Raw genomic sequence first — 17,945 nt, 5'->3', positions numbered from 1 at the left:
GCCTCGTTCGTGAGCTGAGACACTGGCTGGCCACCATCGGGAGCAAGAAACACGACTACATTCAAAAGAAACTACTCATAAAACTTTTCAGATCATTTCAGTTGGGTCATGTTTCATGAGAACTAATGAAAATATGAACCCTACAAATGTTTTACAGTTAGAATTTCCTCCATTAACTATTTCCTTCATTACATTTATAGTTACCTGCGGAGATGCAAATTACAGGCGGTCGCCGATTTACGATGGCGTTACGTCCTGCGAAATCCATCATAGGTTGAAAATGCATTTAGTGCGCAACTCTGCGTGAAAGACTGGGAGATGCGGCTCACTGCGGCTGCCCAGCATCAACCCACATGTCACTTGGGGAAGAGTACAGTTTCCACTAAATGTCTATCGCCAGCTCAAAATCGTGAGTCGAACCCTCGGAAATCAGGGACCACCTGTATATTCATGGACAACGTGCCTCCAGTACGGGAGGGACACTATTACCGATGTGCCCAGCAGCTTACTCTCACACCCAACATGTAGAGGGACAAAGAAGCCACTGAAGCAGAAAGAAGAAAGCCTCTCTCACCCAGTTCATCATGAGCCTCCTCTTTGACCTCAGGCTGTTCTGAAGGGAGAAAGGACAGTTTGGGCTCTGGGTCACGTGCTTCCTGGTGGTGCCGCCCTTGTGCGCTGGGCTGGTCGCTCCCCGTCCATCCTGCTACCAGTCAGAGACACAAAGCAACATACAGATCGAGGGGAAAAGGGACACTCAGAATCCAACCTGCAGCAGTAGCGCAATACTAACCACACACCTTTGCCTGTGTAAAACACCTAAATTGTTGCTATCCTGCCACAACAGGCCACAAAGCCAACATGACAAACGCAACCATGCTTTGAAAAACAAAGGAGAACAGCAGCTTTGAGAACTTAACTGACAATGGAGAAAAAAGAAAAGGTTTTCTTGTCTTCCGTTATAGCCAAACTTACTGGCTTCTCACAGTATAATTGGAGTATAATGATGAGGAACCCTGAAAGACCTTTCATTAGAACACACAACCCAATAAAGGACTCCAAATGATCCCAATTAAAGCCTGCATGAACTGAGTCTGCAATCCAGCTCAACTCAGTGAAGTCCAATGAAACCCAAGAAAGCCCCATATAAACTGAGTTTGCAACCTAATGAATCCCAGTGCAACACAATGAAGCCCAGCATGAACTGAGCTTGAAATCCAACAAAGCCAAATGCTACCCAATAAAGCTTTGCACAACATTTACGTTTATTCGTTTAGCTGATGCTTTGCTCCAAAGCAACTTACACTATTAAGGTCACAATTATTTACCCATTTACACAGCTGGGTAATTTTACTGGAGCAATTTAGGGTAGGTACCTTGCTCAAGGGTACACCAGCCAGAGGTGGGGAATCGAATCTGCGACCTTTGGATCCAAAGGCAGTAGCTCTAACCACTACACTACCAGCTGTTGTTCACAGGCATAAACTTTGAAACCAATGAAGTAACTTGTATGTACTTGGCAGGCGTACTTTTGACCGATATATTGGAGGTTGGTTCCATGGTGTTGGACGTCGGCTCCACAGTGTTGGAAGCGAGGTCTTCAGGTTCTTCCGCAGTCTCCTCAGTAGAAGGTTTCCCATGAGAAGATTGCTTCTTCCTGTGCTCCCACTGTGTGGCCTCCAAGTTCCGTAGAAAGGTGCCCCTGCAGAACATGCCAAAAGGTATAATGCCCACCACGAACAGAAGAACCACTACAAACGGCCAACCTGAACCAGGAGACGAAACCCAAAGTGTTTATCAGAGAGAAGTACTAACTTTCAGTTAACGGGAACAGCAATGTGTTGCGCAAGCGGTCCATTCTCGGCCCATTTCTCTTCTCCCGGAGAAGAATGAAGTGGTAGATTTGAGGGATGGCAGTGAAGCTGTGCTCATCCAAAAATATCCAACTGGCAAAAGATTTATGTTGATTCCAAACCGAATTGAATATGTAAATTTGAAGTTCACAAAGAAGCCTGTTCATTAAAATACATAGTGTGTATTCCTTTTTGTGACCAATATTTCATAATGTGCTTGCAGTGTTACTTTTTATCATCTACATCTTTGTTTTTAATACAGATTATTCTTTTTTTTTTTTTTTTAAAAAACCTATTGCCAGAGAGCGCTTTTCCCCCCCATCTTTGAATTAAAAACGCATTACTATTACAAGGCTCCATTTCTGGAGCAGGTGTGAATTACAACATGTGCAAATACCTGGGTTTTAAACGCTCCCTCCCTCCCGAGTTTTTGAGCAGCAGTGTTGTTGGTGCAAGAGAGGGCACTGAAACTCAGGCTCGTACAAGTTTGTGAAAAACCGCACTTTTAATGTTTTTTTACTTTGTTTTTACTCAGCAGTCTACCACTTTGCAGCCAGAAAACTGCACAGCAAATCAGTTTTTGCCCAAGCAGCGACTTGTTTTTTTCTAGGAACAACTGGTTGACATAATGAAATATCAACTGGCATTTTGTTTTATTCTTTTATTTCAATTTCAATGCTTTTTAGTCATTGTTTTTCTCACTGATCTATTTTGTACCAGTTTGTAGTAATAAAAAAATAAAATAAACCCATGCAGCAACTGTGTTGCACAAGGGCCAAGTTGCTCCTTTTAAAATCCTACCACTGGCTGACATAACAAAAGAGCAAAGGTGACTGGCATTGTTATATTAACTCTCCACTGGAAAATGAAACGACGATGTAACAGACAAAAATGATGTTTGCACTGAATTTTATACCTAAATTTTAAATTTTCATTTTATGGGATCCTGTTACATGAGGGCTGCAGCTCCTGTACAATATGATTTCACTTTTTAAAACATTTTTGGATGCCTTGAAGCATTTTGGTGAATTTTCTTCATTTGTGACTTTTTATTCTTCTCGGTTTATTTATTTTCAGAATACTGTCCTTTCCCGTTTCATTACGTCACCTTTTCCGTATCTACCAAACGCAAGCGTGCAGACATTAATTGAAATTTTGTAAGTGAAAGATTTGCATAATAAAGTTGAAATGTTAATTCCCAACAGCAGAAGACCAGTACAGATCAGCAGAGATAAACAGCCCCAGAACATGCTTCTTTGATTTATTATGGACATGCACAAGCTGGTCTTCAACCACATCCACCAGCATCAAGTGACTGTCAAGCCAAAAAAGCTGTTGATTGAATAGATGGGAGCAGTGAGCATTCATAAAATGTTGATTTCAGTTGTATAAAGGTGCCTTAAATTTACTCAGCTGAGGGTTTTCATGAGTTATTGAATTAATGGTGAATTAATGAGACCCGTCATAAAACAGCAATTGTTTAGAAAAAGTAGTAATTATGTCACTACTGTAAATTCACACTTTAGATAAATTTGCACACTTTAGTGTGTAAGAACAGTGTGTTTTTAATACACTGTATTCCAGGTAGAACAACAGCCATTGAGAACTGTTACTCTCATAATAATCCAAAAATAAAATCCCGTTTTTATCCAACCAACATGTTCATGTACTTGGAATTAGTACTAAGGACTTTTAGACTCATCAGCGAACTTCTGTGCTCTTGCTGTCCACAGATGAGCCCTTCACCCGACTCCACTACCTCAGCGCTGGGGTTCGGCTCAAAACATCGCGAACTGTCCAGCACCACTGGTCCTCAATATTACAAGAAAAATAAATCACAGCATTTGATTCGGACTGCGCAAGTACAGAATCGTGTGTAATTAACAGAAACAATTGACAAGTTATACATTTTAAAGCCAAGCAGCACCACCACCAAGGCAGCGAGACACCGATCCCATCACCGGACCGAGCGGGAACCGTCCACAGAGGGCCCATACTTACTTAAACTTCCTCAGAACCGGTTTGTCCAGGTTCATTGTACAAGCCTCCAGGCTGCAGAGAAACACACCATTTAACAGAGGGAACGCAATGCTGAGCACCTAGATGGACAGCGTCCAGCGGGAATCCAGGTCCCTGCTGAGGTCCAACAGGGCAGGTGACCAAGCAGTGAAGGACCTGGCCTTGGGAGCAAAAATGTTCCACCTTGAGAAGGTGCTCAAACTAAATGGATTTGGGGAAAAATAAGGAACTTAAATTGGTCAAAAAGAGAGAAGAATCTATGGACACTTCTCCCTCATGTGAGCGAACGGCAACAACGAGGGAAGAGCTCCTCAAACATGTAGGGCAGAAGGGCAAAAAGGGGTTGCCGTTGCTGCAAGGGGTACTCTGTACAATTATATTCCGTTTCCCATTAATGTGACGTAACGAAGCAACACACAAAAGTTCATTTTCTCCCCATTGGCATGAATGGACTTCCCTATGGTACCTTGCGCCAAAAAAAAAAAATTCCTGCAACACTTTTCCAATACCATGTGGACTACAGATTGACAGGATTAAATCAGATGGTAATGTAGTCAGAGCTGCTGCCTTTAGACCCAGATGTTTGAAATCCACCTCTTACTGTAGTACCCCCGAGCAAGGTACTTCCCATCAGTAGCACCAGTAAAATAAATTACCCCACTGTATTACTAAATAATTGTAAGCCTCTTTGGAAAGTAGGATCAACTAAATAAGTCTATAAAATCCTGATACACAGGCACAGAACGGAGAAATGGTCACTGCGCCATTTCAGCAAAAAGACAAGACGCAGGATACACAGATTGCTGCCTGCGTACCTGGAAGCATCAGTTGCACCTTCTTTCTCACAGCCTTCCCCAACCTATGGGTTGAGACGATGAAGGCGACGCCCTGCTACGAGGACCACACCAGGCACTAATGTCAAAGCGGGAGGGCTGAGACTCAAGAAATTAACAGACCAGCCTCGAATTATGGGCTGAAACAAAGTCAGGATGTGCGGCATTGCCACGTAACAGCAGCAGCAGCAGCGAGAGACCCAAAGGTCGCAGGTTTGACTCTCACCTCCGGCTGTAGTACCCTTGAGCAAGGCACTTCTTCTTCCCTTTACACTTTGTTTATCTTAACTACGCATGCATTGTTCGTATCTTATTTCCTTCCGTTTCCAATATTTCAGGGTTTACAACAGTTTTTGATGGGGTTATGGGTACCGACTTGGTTGGCGGCAGCTTCGCCAAGGAGCGTATTGATTCATTCTCACTATATCTTCTAGTATGTCTGTTTCTGAAGACCGGTTTCAATAAATAAAAGGTGGAAACAACCCTAAGAGAGATGCACCTGCAGGAGTCACACAGCTGTATATATGTGTGTATTCATATACACTAAGATGGTTCAAAAGCTACAAACTGCTTGTTTTTACCCCAATCTGGGCTCTTAACAGCTGTACCAATGTGGTAAATTGGATAAGGGCCTCAGCTGGTGTCACAGGTGTGAAGCAGGTACCAGCTGCTCTGTATCGTACTGTCCGCTGCGTACAGGTGTACGGCTCTCATGGTGACCCACTCTTCACCACCCACAACAGCTGGGCCAGAGACGATAGCTGAATTCGAACCCGGGTGCTCCTTCCCCATCGGCCTCATGAGTACTCACCTGAGAGCACCTCTGCTCTCCATCTGTGGCTGAGGGTCCGGCAGTGGCGGCGGCTCTTCCAGAGGGACGGAGTTTGTCGGAGATGGTCTGCGGACGGACACACACACACGTTGCAGTACAAGTTCAGCCGAGTACATTGATGCGAATCCTAGTTTGAAATTTACCCTCCATTTCCTACACAATTTTTACTCTTTTTGTTCATCCCCATCTCCTCCCTGCTCTGTGTGTGTCAAGTTGATGCTTTAATTTTTTTTTATTTTAAAAGACCTGGAGATCACTGCTTATGTCCGCTGGAAGCAATGGTATCCCCCGAGTTACGTTACTGTGTGTGAGCATATGGCTCCAACACGCATATCACACTGCACAACTTTGTTGTCACATATTATAGAAATGGCTGAAAATTGTTCATAAAAATACTTACAAATCCCTTTTTCAGTTTAGGGGGAATGCTGCCTATGGCAGAAAAAGATGCCATAATGAAATGATAGAATCCATAAACAAAACGTATAAATAAAGTGCACTCAGAGGCAGGAAGGTAAACGTCGGGTACAAAATGTCCATTTTACTGCTTGAATTTTGGGTTATTTTAAATATGCTCATCCTCATTATTCAGTTTCCCCATATCTGGTTGTCCCGCTCACCCGTCTGCGATCGTTAAATCAGATGTGTCACATGTCTGCGTCCTCCGTTGTGCACCATTGCATTTTATTCTCCAATTATTCATTTTTCCAAAAGGTGACAATCGCCAACGTCCTCAGTCCAGTCCAAACTTTTTCATGCCAAGGCTACTTTATGGAAACATTTCTTATAAAATATTTTAAATACAGTAGTCACCAACTGTTATTCATTTAATTTTAATGTGTTACACAAATTTTTCCTTATGATATTAGGCATCATTTAGGGGGAGTTTGGGGTGAACTTGCAACAAACTGGAATTTTGCCCCAATAAATTACGGAATATGCGGTTTTTTTTTTTGATATTGGGTCCACTTTCAGGAATGAATTAAGTTAATAAAGAGAAGCAAGGCTTCAGTGGTTCCCTTTATATTTGGATTGGATGGAGGTGCATGAACAAGGCAGTTGAGTAAACACACACACACACACACACACACACACACACACACACACACACACACACACACACACACACACACACTAATCTTAGAGGGAGCATCTCTGTGCTGCTGCCACACTAACTGAGGAGAGAGCACCACCCTTCCCATAAACCCATCAGACTGTGGAGGAACACTAATCCTTTCCTTTCAAAGCCACTTGAATGTTGAGTGAGACCCCAGTGGGGAACAGACCCCACAGCGTGCGCTTAATACCCCTAAAAAATGAGTTCGCCGGTGCTCAGTAATCACACTGCAGATGCCAACAGCACATTAGTACAGAGCCCCTTTCATTAAAATGCTTCCAAATGCGTTGCTAGGCAACGCCCAAACAATATTGATTATTAAAGAAACAGAGAAGTTGATGGAATGTCATTGACACTAGAAGAGGAGGGATGGAGGATGATTTGACACTCAAAATAGAGCGGAATGAGAGCAGTTAGTCGGTTGACAGTAACACCAAAGGAATGGATGTGTTTACAGACCTGGTGGCAGGAGAAGGCTCTTCGGTTAGTGACCCCGCCTTGTTAAAGTACCTTGACCTCCTAGAAATCCCCTTACTGGACAGATAATGACTCATGAAAGAACGCGCCCTAGTGGAAGGATCAGGAGACCAAGAACAAGAAGAGGCATGATGAACGATGGTGGCGAGAGGAAAGCAAAGGGCTTTGAACCAATAACATGGGCCATGATGTTCACCACTTTTGAACCTCAGTGCTGTTAGTATGGACACGGAGAAGGACAGTGCAGAGAACACAGCAACAGTGGCTTTCGCGGTGGGAAAAACAAAGCAGAAAACGGCCAAATTCCAAAGTTCATTCAGCATTTGCAAATTCAACAATTGGCAGTAAGATTTTTATAGAAAATACTTACTTTTTTGGTTAAAATCCAATAAGTCTTAATCTGAAAAGTAGCAGCTGAACATTTTGGTTCATATTTTATGAACTTGTTGCAGTATTAACTGTGAATTAATGCAGCTTAAATCATACAGTGCCCTGCAAAAGTATTCAGACCCTTTAACAGTCCTCTCATTTCATATTTCACTGAATCACAAGTGACAGAATGGAATTTTGTTCTCTGAAATATTTTATTCCAAAAAAAGTGTAAACTAATATATTATTTTTTGTGACAAATGTGTTAAATTTAATTCAGCGCCCCACTTATGAGTCAGCAAACAGAAAATCAGACAAGGGTCTGAATACTTTCAGAATGCACCATTTTACTTATATATACATGCAATATAGATGCAAACTCCACACAGACCAAACCCTAAAGCTGCAAGACACCAGTGCTACCTGGTGAGCCACTCTACTACTCACATCTAAACAGACTTCCTCCAATAATCAAAGCCATAGCCGCCTCCACAAAGTATTAACTAAACGGTGTAGACAGTTAATGCTTTCAATTCCTCCACTGTATAAGTATTTTCTTCCATAATAATTCATTTGCTTTTCCACATATATATTGCTGGTGACAAAACCTTAAAGGTTTTCAAAAAAAAGCTTGTTGGAGGAGATTTGTCAATGGGTGCGATATCAAATTTATAATATTTAATTTTTATTTAAGATTCCATATTTCCTCCAAAGCAACTTGGTGTCAGTATGTAAAAACCCAAAGCTTACTTAGTTCTTTACCCATTTATATAGCTGGTATCAGGAGGTAGGCAACACTAGTGCCTCACAGTGCTTGGCTGTGGTTTCAGACACAGGTTCGAATCCAGCTGAGTCTGTGTGGACTTTGCATGTTGTCATCACGTTCACATGGGATTCCTCCCACAGTCCAAAGCCATGTGAGCAAAACGGAAATGACAAACCACTTCCGCACCCTTCCTATTATGAAGCCAAGAGTCAACTTCAACTCAATGGATTTTACTGCTCATTTTCTCTACAGTTTAGTCTTAATTATTAAAATAAAAAGAAAAATTACTAAAGTTTTAAAAAAAAAAAATTTTCCAAGATTGACAGTGTGGTGCATCCAGATAGGAATTCAACACCAAAATTCAATTTTTCATAATGTCAGTTCAGTACAGTTTGTAATTTTTCCCATTATTAATTCACATTTATCCAAAATTTTACTGGCATCATGCAGGGTAACCATAATTCAAGGGTAGGTATTATAGTGGCTCCAAATTTGGTTCTTTCAATTGAAAGCCAGTGATTAACAGCTACACGACTTGCTGCCCATGTAGAATTACTGTTAAGTAATATTTCAGATGATTACTGTGTAATGTTGTGTACCCATGCTCTCAGTTGCATTCTGCCACTCTACAGCCTCACCTGCACACTCATGTGTTTGTATCCTTGCTTTCGCACCACTGCATTATAATTTTATAATTATTCTTTTAAATTTGACATATACCCTTCATCTTCCTCAAACCAGTCCACACAATCTCTCTAAGTTTATGTTATGAAATCAATATTTTCTGTATAAATATATAATGTTATTGTTATTCATTTGAACACAATACATTCCAGAAATTTTCCCTAATAACATTTGGCTTGACTTAACAGAATTTTGGGGTTAACTTGAAATTCCCTCTATAACAAATAATGGAATATGTAGTTTATTACCTGCTTTACTGGATATATTTAGGGGGGTTGTAAGTATTATATTTAGATGGTCTTATTCCACAGAAATACATGGATTTTCAAGCAACAATAAGCTGCCAAAAAGGCAGATTTGCCGCGGTTAGCTTGTCTGCGCTGCACAGAAGTACGAGGGAAGTGCAAAATAAGCCTTTCCAAAGGCTGACAGGCAGCCAAAGCAGCAGCTCCATGATGCACAGACAGTGTTTCTCATGCACAGGCAGCAGACGCCGCACACGCACCACGTTCACGGATACTCACGGCGTTGCGGGCGCAGTACTGCCACCGGACACTGGGGGCAGCGTTGTGGAGGCATGAAGCTCAGGCGACCGAGGGGACGAGGGGGGAGGGACAGCAAGGGTTACCGAACCATCCACTAAATTATTGAACGATGACCTCCGGCTCCTCCTGCCCTCCTCTGCATTCAGGGCCCCTTTCCGACGCTCTCGTCGGGTATTTGGGTGCGGCTCTTCCACTTCACCATCCTCGAACCTCAGAGCGTTCTGTGGACGGCAGGGACAATCAAACATCTCGCACAACAGCCTTCAGACTGGAGGTGATCAGCTTCAGTCAACATACATTTTGCTGACATAATTTATGACAAATAGCCATGTACCTACTAATACTCAATTATGGCAATGTCATAAAGGTTTTTTTGCTCGCCTCATTATGAATTTGTTACAAGTACAATCATGATTATGTCATGTACTGATAAGGTACAGCACAGGTACCTCACAGCTCCCAGGCTGCAGGTTCAGATGTGTGGGTCAAATACAACTGATTATCTGGAGGTCAAATGTTGTCCCCGTGTTTGTCTGGGTTTCCATCAGTTGCTCTGGTTTCTTCCCACACTCCAAAGATACAAATTTCCTAGAATAAATTGCCTTTATTGTTTTACCACTGAGCCGCACAGTGAGTAGTGCTGCTGTCTCACAGCACCTGGGTGGTGCAAGAGGACATGGGTTTGATCCCCCCCCGGAGTCTGTGTAGAGTTTCCATGTTCTCCCCGTGTCTGCGTGGGTTTCCTCTGGGTGCTCTGGTTTCCTCCCACAGTCCAAAGACATGTGGTTCAGGTTCCCCCATAGTGTGTGAGTGATAGAGACAGTGTGTTCCACTGACGTATGGATGAGTGGCCCAGACCCAGTGTAAGTAATGTATCTAGCAGTGTAAGTCACCGCGGTGAATAAGGCGTGTGGGCTGATCACACTACATAGTATGCACTGGAAGTCACTTTGGAGAAAAGCATCTGCTAAGTGAATAAATATAAATGTAGAGTGTGTGTGTGTGTGTGTGTGTGTGTGTGTGTGTGTGTGTGTGTGTGCGCGCGCCCAGTGATGATGTCCAGACTGGGGGTTATCCTGCCTCAAACCAATTCCAAGATAGCCTCTGGACCTCAGCAACCCTGCACTAGACAAGCGGTTACTGACAGCAGTGCTTGGAAGCACAGGAGTCATTATTCAGAAGTTTTCACTCCTGTCCAGACTCCTATGGGACTTAAGACTCAAACGAGAGCTTGTACCTCGTAAATGGCAAGCTGCTGTTTGAGGTCGGCCTCGGTGCCCTTGCTGCTCATGTGCTTCTGCATGATGCGCTCCATGCCCAGCTCCTCCAGGCAGTCCGTGACATCATAGAAGGAGTCCTGATCCGGTAAAGCAGCCAGCGTCTGGGTGCAAGAACGTGGAGTGGGTTACAAATTACAGCCCTTTCATTCACTCTCAGATGCATTGAGAGAACCATTTACAGGTGATCCCCAATTTCTTGCAATTTTTTTCCCCAACTTTACGATGGTGAGCTGGCGAGAGACATTCAGTAGAAACCGTACTTTGAGTTTTGATTTTTTTTTTTCCCCCCCCCCAGGCAAGCAATATGCGGTGCAATACTCTCGTGATGCTGGGCAGCGACAGCAATCCGCATCTCCCAGTCTATCATGCAGAGGTGTGTATTAAGTGCATGTAGCACGCCGGGGCGGTCCGAAGGGGGGGGGCGGCGCCCGGGTGTGGAACAACAGCAGTTGAACCTGATCAAAGCCTCTATTTCTTCCCCCGGTTCGAGCAGTGATGGGAGTGAGCAAGTGAGGAACTGACGCTGGTGACGACCCTGAGACGCCGGCGACAAAGAGCACGAGCACAACCTCGAACCCGATCACAGCCCCTCATCCCGAGCACCCCCACGAGACACCAGTTCCCTGTGCCTCCTTTTCCCCATCCCTTTGTCTGCTGGTCCTCCCTCTGTTGAATAAACCCTTCCCCCCCCCCCCTTTCTAGCAACCCACGCGTTTGTGTCGGCGCTTCTTGTTACAGTATATTAACTGCATTTTCGACTTACGGTATTTGCGGGGAACGTAACCCCATCGTAAATCGGGGAATACCTGTACATGCATTTATTTAGCTGACACTCTTCCCTAAAGAGACTTATCGTGTTAAGCTACCTACGCTTATTTACCCATCTATACAGCTGGGTAACTTTACCAAAGCAATTTAGGACACGTACCTTGCTCAGGGGTACTATAGCTGGAGGTGGGGATCGAACCTGTGACCTTTGGATCCAAAGGCAGCAGCTTTAAACAATATGCTGCCAGCTGTGCCCAGTTCATGAGCACACTGACAAAATTTTGAACTAAATGGTTTTTTTTTTTTTTTTTTTTTTTTTTTTGCATCGATAAGTTAGTTGTGAAGATCCCGCCTTGAGTGTTTTCAGTGACACACAGCACAAGTTCATGAAGTGTGAGCTCTCCTCATTCCGTCCCCATCTCACACAGACACACCGAGACGCAGCACCTTGTTAATGAGGGACACGGTGTAGACAAGTAGCTCGCTGTCGGAGCAATTCTTCTCCTCCAGGATGTCCATCAGGTAGGTCCAGGGCTTCACGCCTGGAAAACACAAAAATAAGTGTTCTCGGACGACCAAGGCAGAGTCCATACCCCAGTCCAACACAGATACCTTGACATGACCTGAAGAGAGTTGTTCAGACATGGAACCCTGCAAATATCAATGAACCGAAAACATTTCATGAGGAATTAAAGTGATCTGTAACTCTGAACTACGGGTCTGATCAGCAGATGCATGAAATTAAGGGTTCACAAACTTTTTCTTGCGACTCTATTGAAGCGCAGCCTTTGGATGAGACACATTGCGACAGAAGAGCAGGAACATGCGCGCGCGCCCTGTGTCGAAGAACGGGAAGTTCTCACCCCTCTTGCTGTCGACGGTACCGACGGCCTGGATGAGCAGAGGGCTGTTGGAATCTATGTACTCCACGAACACGATGAGCAGCTTGAGCGCCGTTTTCACAACCAGCCGCGACTGATGAGATCAGAAACACAGCGGAAACTGGTGAAACATAGTGGAACGTGGCAAAACGGGGCACAGCAGGGTTTGTCCACCAGGTGGAGCAGCAGACCGATCGGTCCAAACATCTGTATCAGTACAGCCCAGGTCGGTGATAAAGATGAGTAGAACTCATGTGGAGAGGTCAAACGGAGGGGTTTAACAGCCACGGGAGGAATTCGCGGTGATGTGGATGCGAGATCCCGGGCGGAGGTCAAAGTGAAACATCGGGAGCTGAATGCAAACACATGTTGCGCCACGCAGTCTACCAGCGGAATGCTGGTAACAGAACTTACTCTCAGACGCGGAGCGCCGCTTTATCTCCACGTTCCATCGCATTCCTTCAGAACGACTAACAAAGCGGCTGCAAGTAACTCATTGTTGTGCGCATGTGGCAACGACAACGGCACCGCTTGCCCCACTTCCCACGGATGGATATGCGTTACGCGCACTGCGGAGGAATAGCAGCGATTCTAATAAGGTAAAATACAGGTGACCCTTGAACGACGTGGGGGTTAGGGGTGCCGACCCCCCGCACAGTTGAAAATCCACGTATAACTTTTGACTCCCCAAAAACTTAGCTACTGATAGCCTACTGCTGACCGGAAGCCTTACCGATAACAGTCGATTAACACATATTTTGTATATATGTATTATGTACTGTATTCTTACAATAAAAGTAAGCTAGAGGAAAAGTTACCATGTTATCAATAAAGTTAAGTTTACGTCGTTTGTTTACAAGACGAATCGTCTGTACCTACATCAATATTGTCTTACATGATACAAAACACTAGATGTTATACTTATGTGTGAATTTTATGGTAATAAATGATAAAATATATATAGATACTAGTCTGTTTTATCACTTCATGACATACCTAAACTTTTTCTTCATTTTTTTTCGATACTTCTAGGCTATGCGGTTCATCTGCGAGTTTTTTCAAATTGTTGCAAATCTCCAAAAAAATTTTCCAATACATTTATTGAGGGGGGAGAGGGGGGGAAAAAAAAATATCCGCAAATAAGCGGACCCACGCACTTCAAACCCGTGCTGTTCAAGGGTCAACTGTAATTTATTGATACAATCAAGATTGAGCCAAAAACGCACCACAGAACACTGCCAGCAACAGGAAGTCAAAGTGCTTTGCAGTCCGCCCCCCCACAAAGGAAAGATATTTATGTCCAGAGAGGCCAATGTCCACCGCATGATTGAGGCTCATGAACCAATCAGGTTTAAAACCAAAGAATAAGGGGGGGAAGGAAAAAAAAAAAAAAAATTTCAATACTGCGAGAACAAGAAACACAGGCTATTATAAGTTCATGAATGGCTGTAAAACAGTAAAACATCCAAGAACTAGAAAATACAGAGACAACCCAAACAAAAATACAGAGAGGAGGGATTCTGGGCTGCAAAGGAGTTGATCCCAGGTGTGTCTTGGCACCACTGCTCACAAACATAAACGAGGTGCGATACATATTTAGAGGGAACAAGTAAGGATTTTACAAAAGGAAATATTTTGCTAAGCTGATCAGGGTTTCACCCTAGATGAACTCTCCAGAGCCTCCACAATACAGACATGTATATACAGGTGTATACATTATAAGTAGATGGTGCGACAACCAATCAGATGGATGTATATGCAGGTGGTCCTTTACTTACGAAATAGACGCCCTCGACTTACGCAAAGACCGTTCAGCCCCAATGCAGCGTTCATGCATGTAATTTATACGTCCTTATGGTTCATATACTAAAAGGGAATGTTCCACTCAAACACTTAACTGGGCCCGAGGGAAACTGTGCAACAAGGCTGCAGAAATATGAATATGACAAAAGTGACAGCAAGCAATGGAATAAGGAAACAGAGATAAATATTAATAAAAATATAAATCAGTTCAGCCTCTTGACATTGTTTTTTCCACCATGACCTCTTTTCCCAGTTGGATTCCTCCCTCCGCTGGTTTTCTCTGAAGCCCTTTGTCACATTACCTGGACTCACCGTTATACTTAGTCAATTACAACCTACTCCTGCAGGACTAACGACCCCTGAAGTAACTAGTATTTTAATTTTTTTTTTTTTTTTTTTATAAAGGTGAGTCACTTCAGTTGGCACAGGGGTTAAATGAGTATTGAAATGTATCCATTGTTATTATAAATATCCTTTTCAAGTGTGGGATTCTTTTCACATTAAAAATCAGTTGCTGAAATAAAAAGGCGTGACAAAAGAAAATATTAAAAACAAGAAAATTAAGGTGTGCATAAGGTCTGAAATTCTTTGTTTCGCGCTGGGAGATGTATTTTGGAGACACGGTGTCGGTTGTTCCCGCACCACGGTCCTTCACTCACCAGGCTGCCGCACAACGTGTACAGCCACTGCAGCGTTTCATTGTGCTGGATGACTCCGTTCATCCCGTCCACAAACAGCATGATCTGGCTGAGGGCTGTAGGGAGCACGAGACAGGGGGGCAGGGGTATCAAGTGCAAACACGAGTGCTCTTCAATGGTACTACGATGGTGCCACCGCTATTTTGGAGACTGCGAGTCCCATTTTGCACAAGAGTTCCCTCCTACAAGTCAGTACCAGCGATCCCCATTTTTCTCCATCAGCAACACCAGCAGGAATTCAACGACAGACACATTCTTCAGAGATATGAGACGTGAATGATGAGATCCTACCTCTCAAGATGTAGTTCTGGTAGTTCTGGTCAGCTTCCGCTCCCACTTTTATGAAACACGTCAGACCCTCAGAATTCACAAACTCTGGCACCAGGTCCTTATCGTCCTGAAGGAAACAGGCGAGCACACGTTCACTCCTAGAGGAGGACCTTCTGGGAAGCCTCAGAAACATCTTCCACCAACAAAAAAAAGGAGCTCTAATGACATCCTGAGCGTTGGGCGTTCAATTGAGGCCAACTAATCAGAAGTGCCTCAAGTGTTTGACTCACTCACCCCTTCAGAAGGTAGCGATGGCCCTCCTCATGCCTGCTGTCCATCCTCTAGAATTCATCCAGGATGCTGCTGCTCTTTTGCTCTTTCCTTCCTCATCATGTTCATTTCTATGCTTTGGTCTCTAAAACTGAATTCCTCACCTTGAGCCACAACTCCATGGCTGTGCGCCTCAACCACAATTTTCATCCTACCTTCTTTCCTCTGTAAAGCCTCTGTTCTAGGCCTGACTGCCAGCATTCTGAATTTCCGCTCTGCAAATGTAGAGCTCTCTGACCTTCGCCTTAACGTATGAACTCTGCTGAACCTCGGTTTTCTGGTGCCTCTTCAAAGATTCCCTCTTTACACACCAATGCAGGAGTGGTTGAGCCCAGCTATAGTTTTGACTTGAACAGCTTTTCTGAACTCGTGACTCATTGTGCTGTCTTCACTGACCATCATCCTCAGACTGTACTTTTAATAGTGCTATTATATAAAAAAAAAAAAAAAAAAAAAGCCTCAATGTACTCAACATCTTGATGGTGTCAATCCTCTTAGACAAGTGTGTCTCAAATTAACGAATGCGAAAAACAAAATTGGGGGGAGGACCCCCAGTGCGCAGCGGGCTTGGGATTCAAGCCCTGCTTGGGGTGCCCTGTGATGGACTGGCGCCCCATCCTGGGTGTGTCCCCTCCCCACCTTCAACCTTGCGCCCTGTGTTTCCGGGTTAGGCTCCGGTTCACCACGACCCCGCTTGGGACAAGCGGTTGTTGACAGTGAACGGATGGATAGATAAAATAAATGGCTCTGCACTTAAGGTCTGCAGATTATACTTAAACAGGAAGGTGCTATGTATGTATGTACGTACGTACAGTTTGATTTTCCCCATTAAATACATTAAAAAAAATTTGCTTAAAGCCTCAGTCATTTCAATTACACTGCTATAGATTTAACTGTTATGTCTACTTCAAGCACCTGTATCAAAAAAGTTAAAATATTTAACAAGTTTCCAACCACCCGTGCAGCACCCTTGAAGCAAGTAACGAACCCTGACTTAATACAGTAAAAATATTCCAGCTATAGCAATGTGTAAAATCAATGAAAATAAATTAAATATAAGACACTTTAATACAGGCTTGCATGGGGGCAGCGAACAGTGTGATGGTTACAATTATTACCTTCAGAGCCACAGTTCACATGTGGCAATCTCAACTACTGCTGTAGTACCCCCGAGCAAGGCATTTACCCTAAATTGCTCCAGTAATATTACCCAGCTGCATAAATGGATAAATAACTGTGGATCCCTTAATATTGTACTGTGCTTTGGAGAAAAGTGCCAGCTAAATGAATTAAATAGAAATTCTCAGCATGGTAGTTGAAGTGTGAATTATTTATCTTCGTGCCACTAAGGACACAAAATTCCTTGGCCAAGTACCTGGAATAGCTGCTTAAGTGAGAACAGGGATCTTCTAAGCTCAGGTCCATTGGAGTTGTACAGCTTCTCTGTGAGAAAGAAAGGACAGAAGCATATATCAGTTGCACATCTGACAAAGTTCAGGTTGGACCATCTTGGAGTTGGTCATATATTCATTCTTTGAAACTATGTTAGCAATAAATAGACACGATGCAACCAAACATACCACAAGACACCCTACACACCCAGTGCAGTTGTGAGACACTTCTGGTTAAGCATGTGCTCTTAAGTTACACCCGTGATAATGTTTCATCTTCTATTGTTCCAAAGTACAGGCAGTCCACGGGTTACGAATGTCCGACTTACGCGCAACCTGTGGTTACGAACCACCCCCTGTAAAGCCTATTAAAAATTCAAGTTTCATACAATGATTCTTAATAACAGACGCTACTTTGTGACGTCCATCGAAACATTGTGCGTCTACTGCGGTTCGTTGGCTCATGAGATCAAGGTAGGACAGACTTCGTTCTGTTCAGTCGGACACGTTCCTGTTAAGCGTCTCGTGTGTTACTGTGTTTGGCTTTAATTTTTAAATTTTTTTTTTTCTTTTGTTTCTACCCTCGTAACCATGGCACCAAAAGTGTAAATGTGATGCAAAGAAAAGGAAAACGACAAACTAAAGTGGAAATAATATAGCGATCGGAAAAAGGTGAAACGCCAACGAACATTTGGAAAAGGGAGCATTAGAGTTTGTTTTTTTTTTTTTATACCTATACACAGTCCTCCTCTCTTTCCATTATACTGAAGTGACGTTATGTCTTATAATTACTGTAGTTACATTTATCATCACCGTCATCACACACACACACACACACACACACACACACACACACACACACACTTTCTGAACCGCTTGTCCCATATGGGGTCACAGGGAACCAGAGCCTACCCGGTAACACAGGGCGTAAGGCCAGAGGGGGAGGGGACACACCCAGGACGGGACGCCAGTCTGTCGCAAGGCACCCCAAGCAGGACTCGAACCCCAGACCCACCAGAGAGGAGGACC

At 43.6% G+C, this 17,945-nt stretch overlaps 1 protein-coding gene across 5 annotated transcripts in view; it reads right to left on the bottom strand.

The window, feature by feature from the left end:
• Nucleotides 1-17,945, bottom strand: part of fhod1 (formin homology 2 domain containing 1) — a 49,257-nt gene that overhangs the window by 12,002 nt on the left and 19,310 nt on the right. The window contains exons 4-15 of one of the 5 annotated variants that reach the window (XM_029256302.1): nt 16,901-16,968; nt 15,217-15,322; nt 14,887-14,981; nt 12,407-12,518; nt 11,991-12,085; nt 10,733-10,876; nt 9,475-9,716; nt 7,114-7,221; nt 5,517-5,603; nt 3,855-3,905; nt 1,530-1,702; nt 575-706 (exon numbers count right to left, since the gene is read on the bottom strand). In XM_029256302.1, coding sequence (XP_029112135.1) covers nt 575-706; nt 1,530-1,702; nt 3,855-3,905; nt 5,517-5,603; nt 7,114-7,221; nt 9,475-9,716; nt 10,733-10,876; nt 11,991-12,085; nt 12,407-12,518; nt 14,887-14,981; nt 15,217-15,322; nt 16,901-16,968 — 1,413 coding nt within the window. The remainder of the gene's footprint in view (nt 1-574; nt 707-1,529; nt 1,703-3,854; nt 3,906-5,516; nt 5,604-7,113; nt 7,222-9,474; nt 9,717-10,732; nt 10,877-11,990; nt 12,086-12,406; nt 12,519-14,886; nt 14,982-15,216; nt 15,323-16,900; nt 16,969-17,945) is intronic. The other 4 variants (XM_029256303.1, XM_029256304.1, XM_029256305.1 and 1 more) reach the window with 4 other exon arrangements.

The sequence above is a fragment of the Scleropages formosus genome, chromosome 11 (genome assembly GCF_900964775.1).
Source record: "Scleropages formosus chromosome 11, fSclFor1.1, whole genome shotgun sequence".
Classification (NCBI taxonomy): domain Eukaryota; kingdom Metazoa; phylum Chordata; class Actinopteri; order Osteoglossiformes; family Osteoglossidae; genus Scleropages; species Scleropages formosus.
The sequence above is the reverse complement of the archived record's forward strand: the minus strand, read 5'-3'. Positions and strand labels throughout refer to the sequence as shown.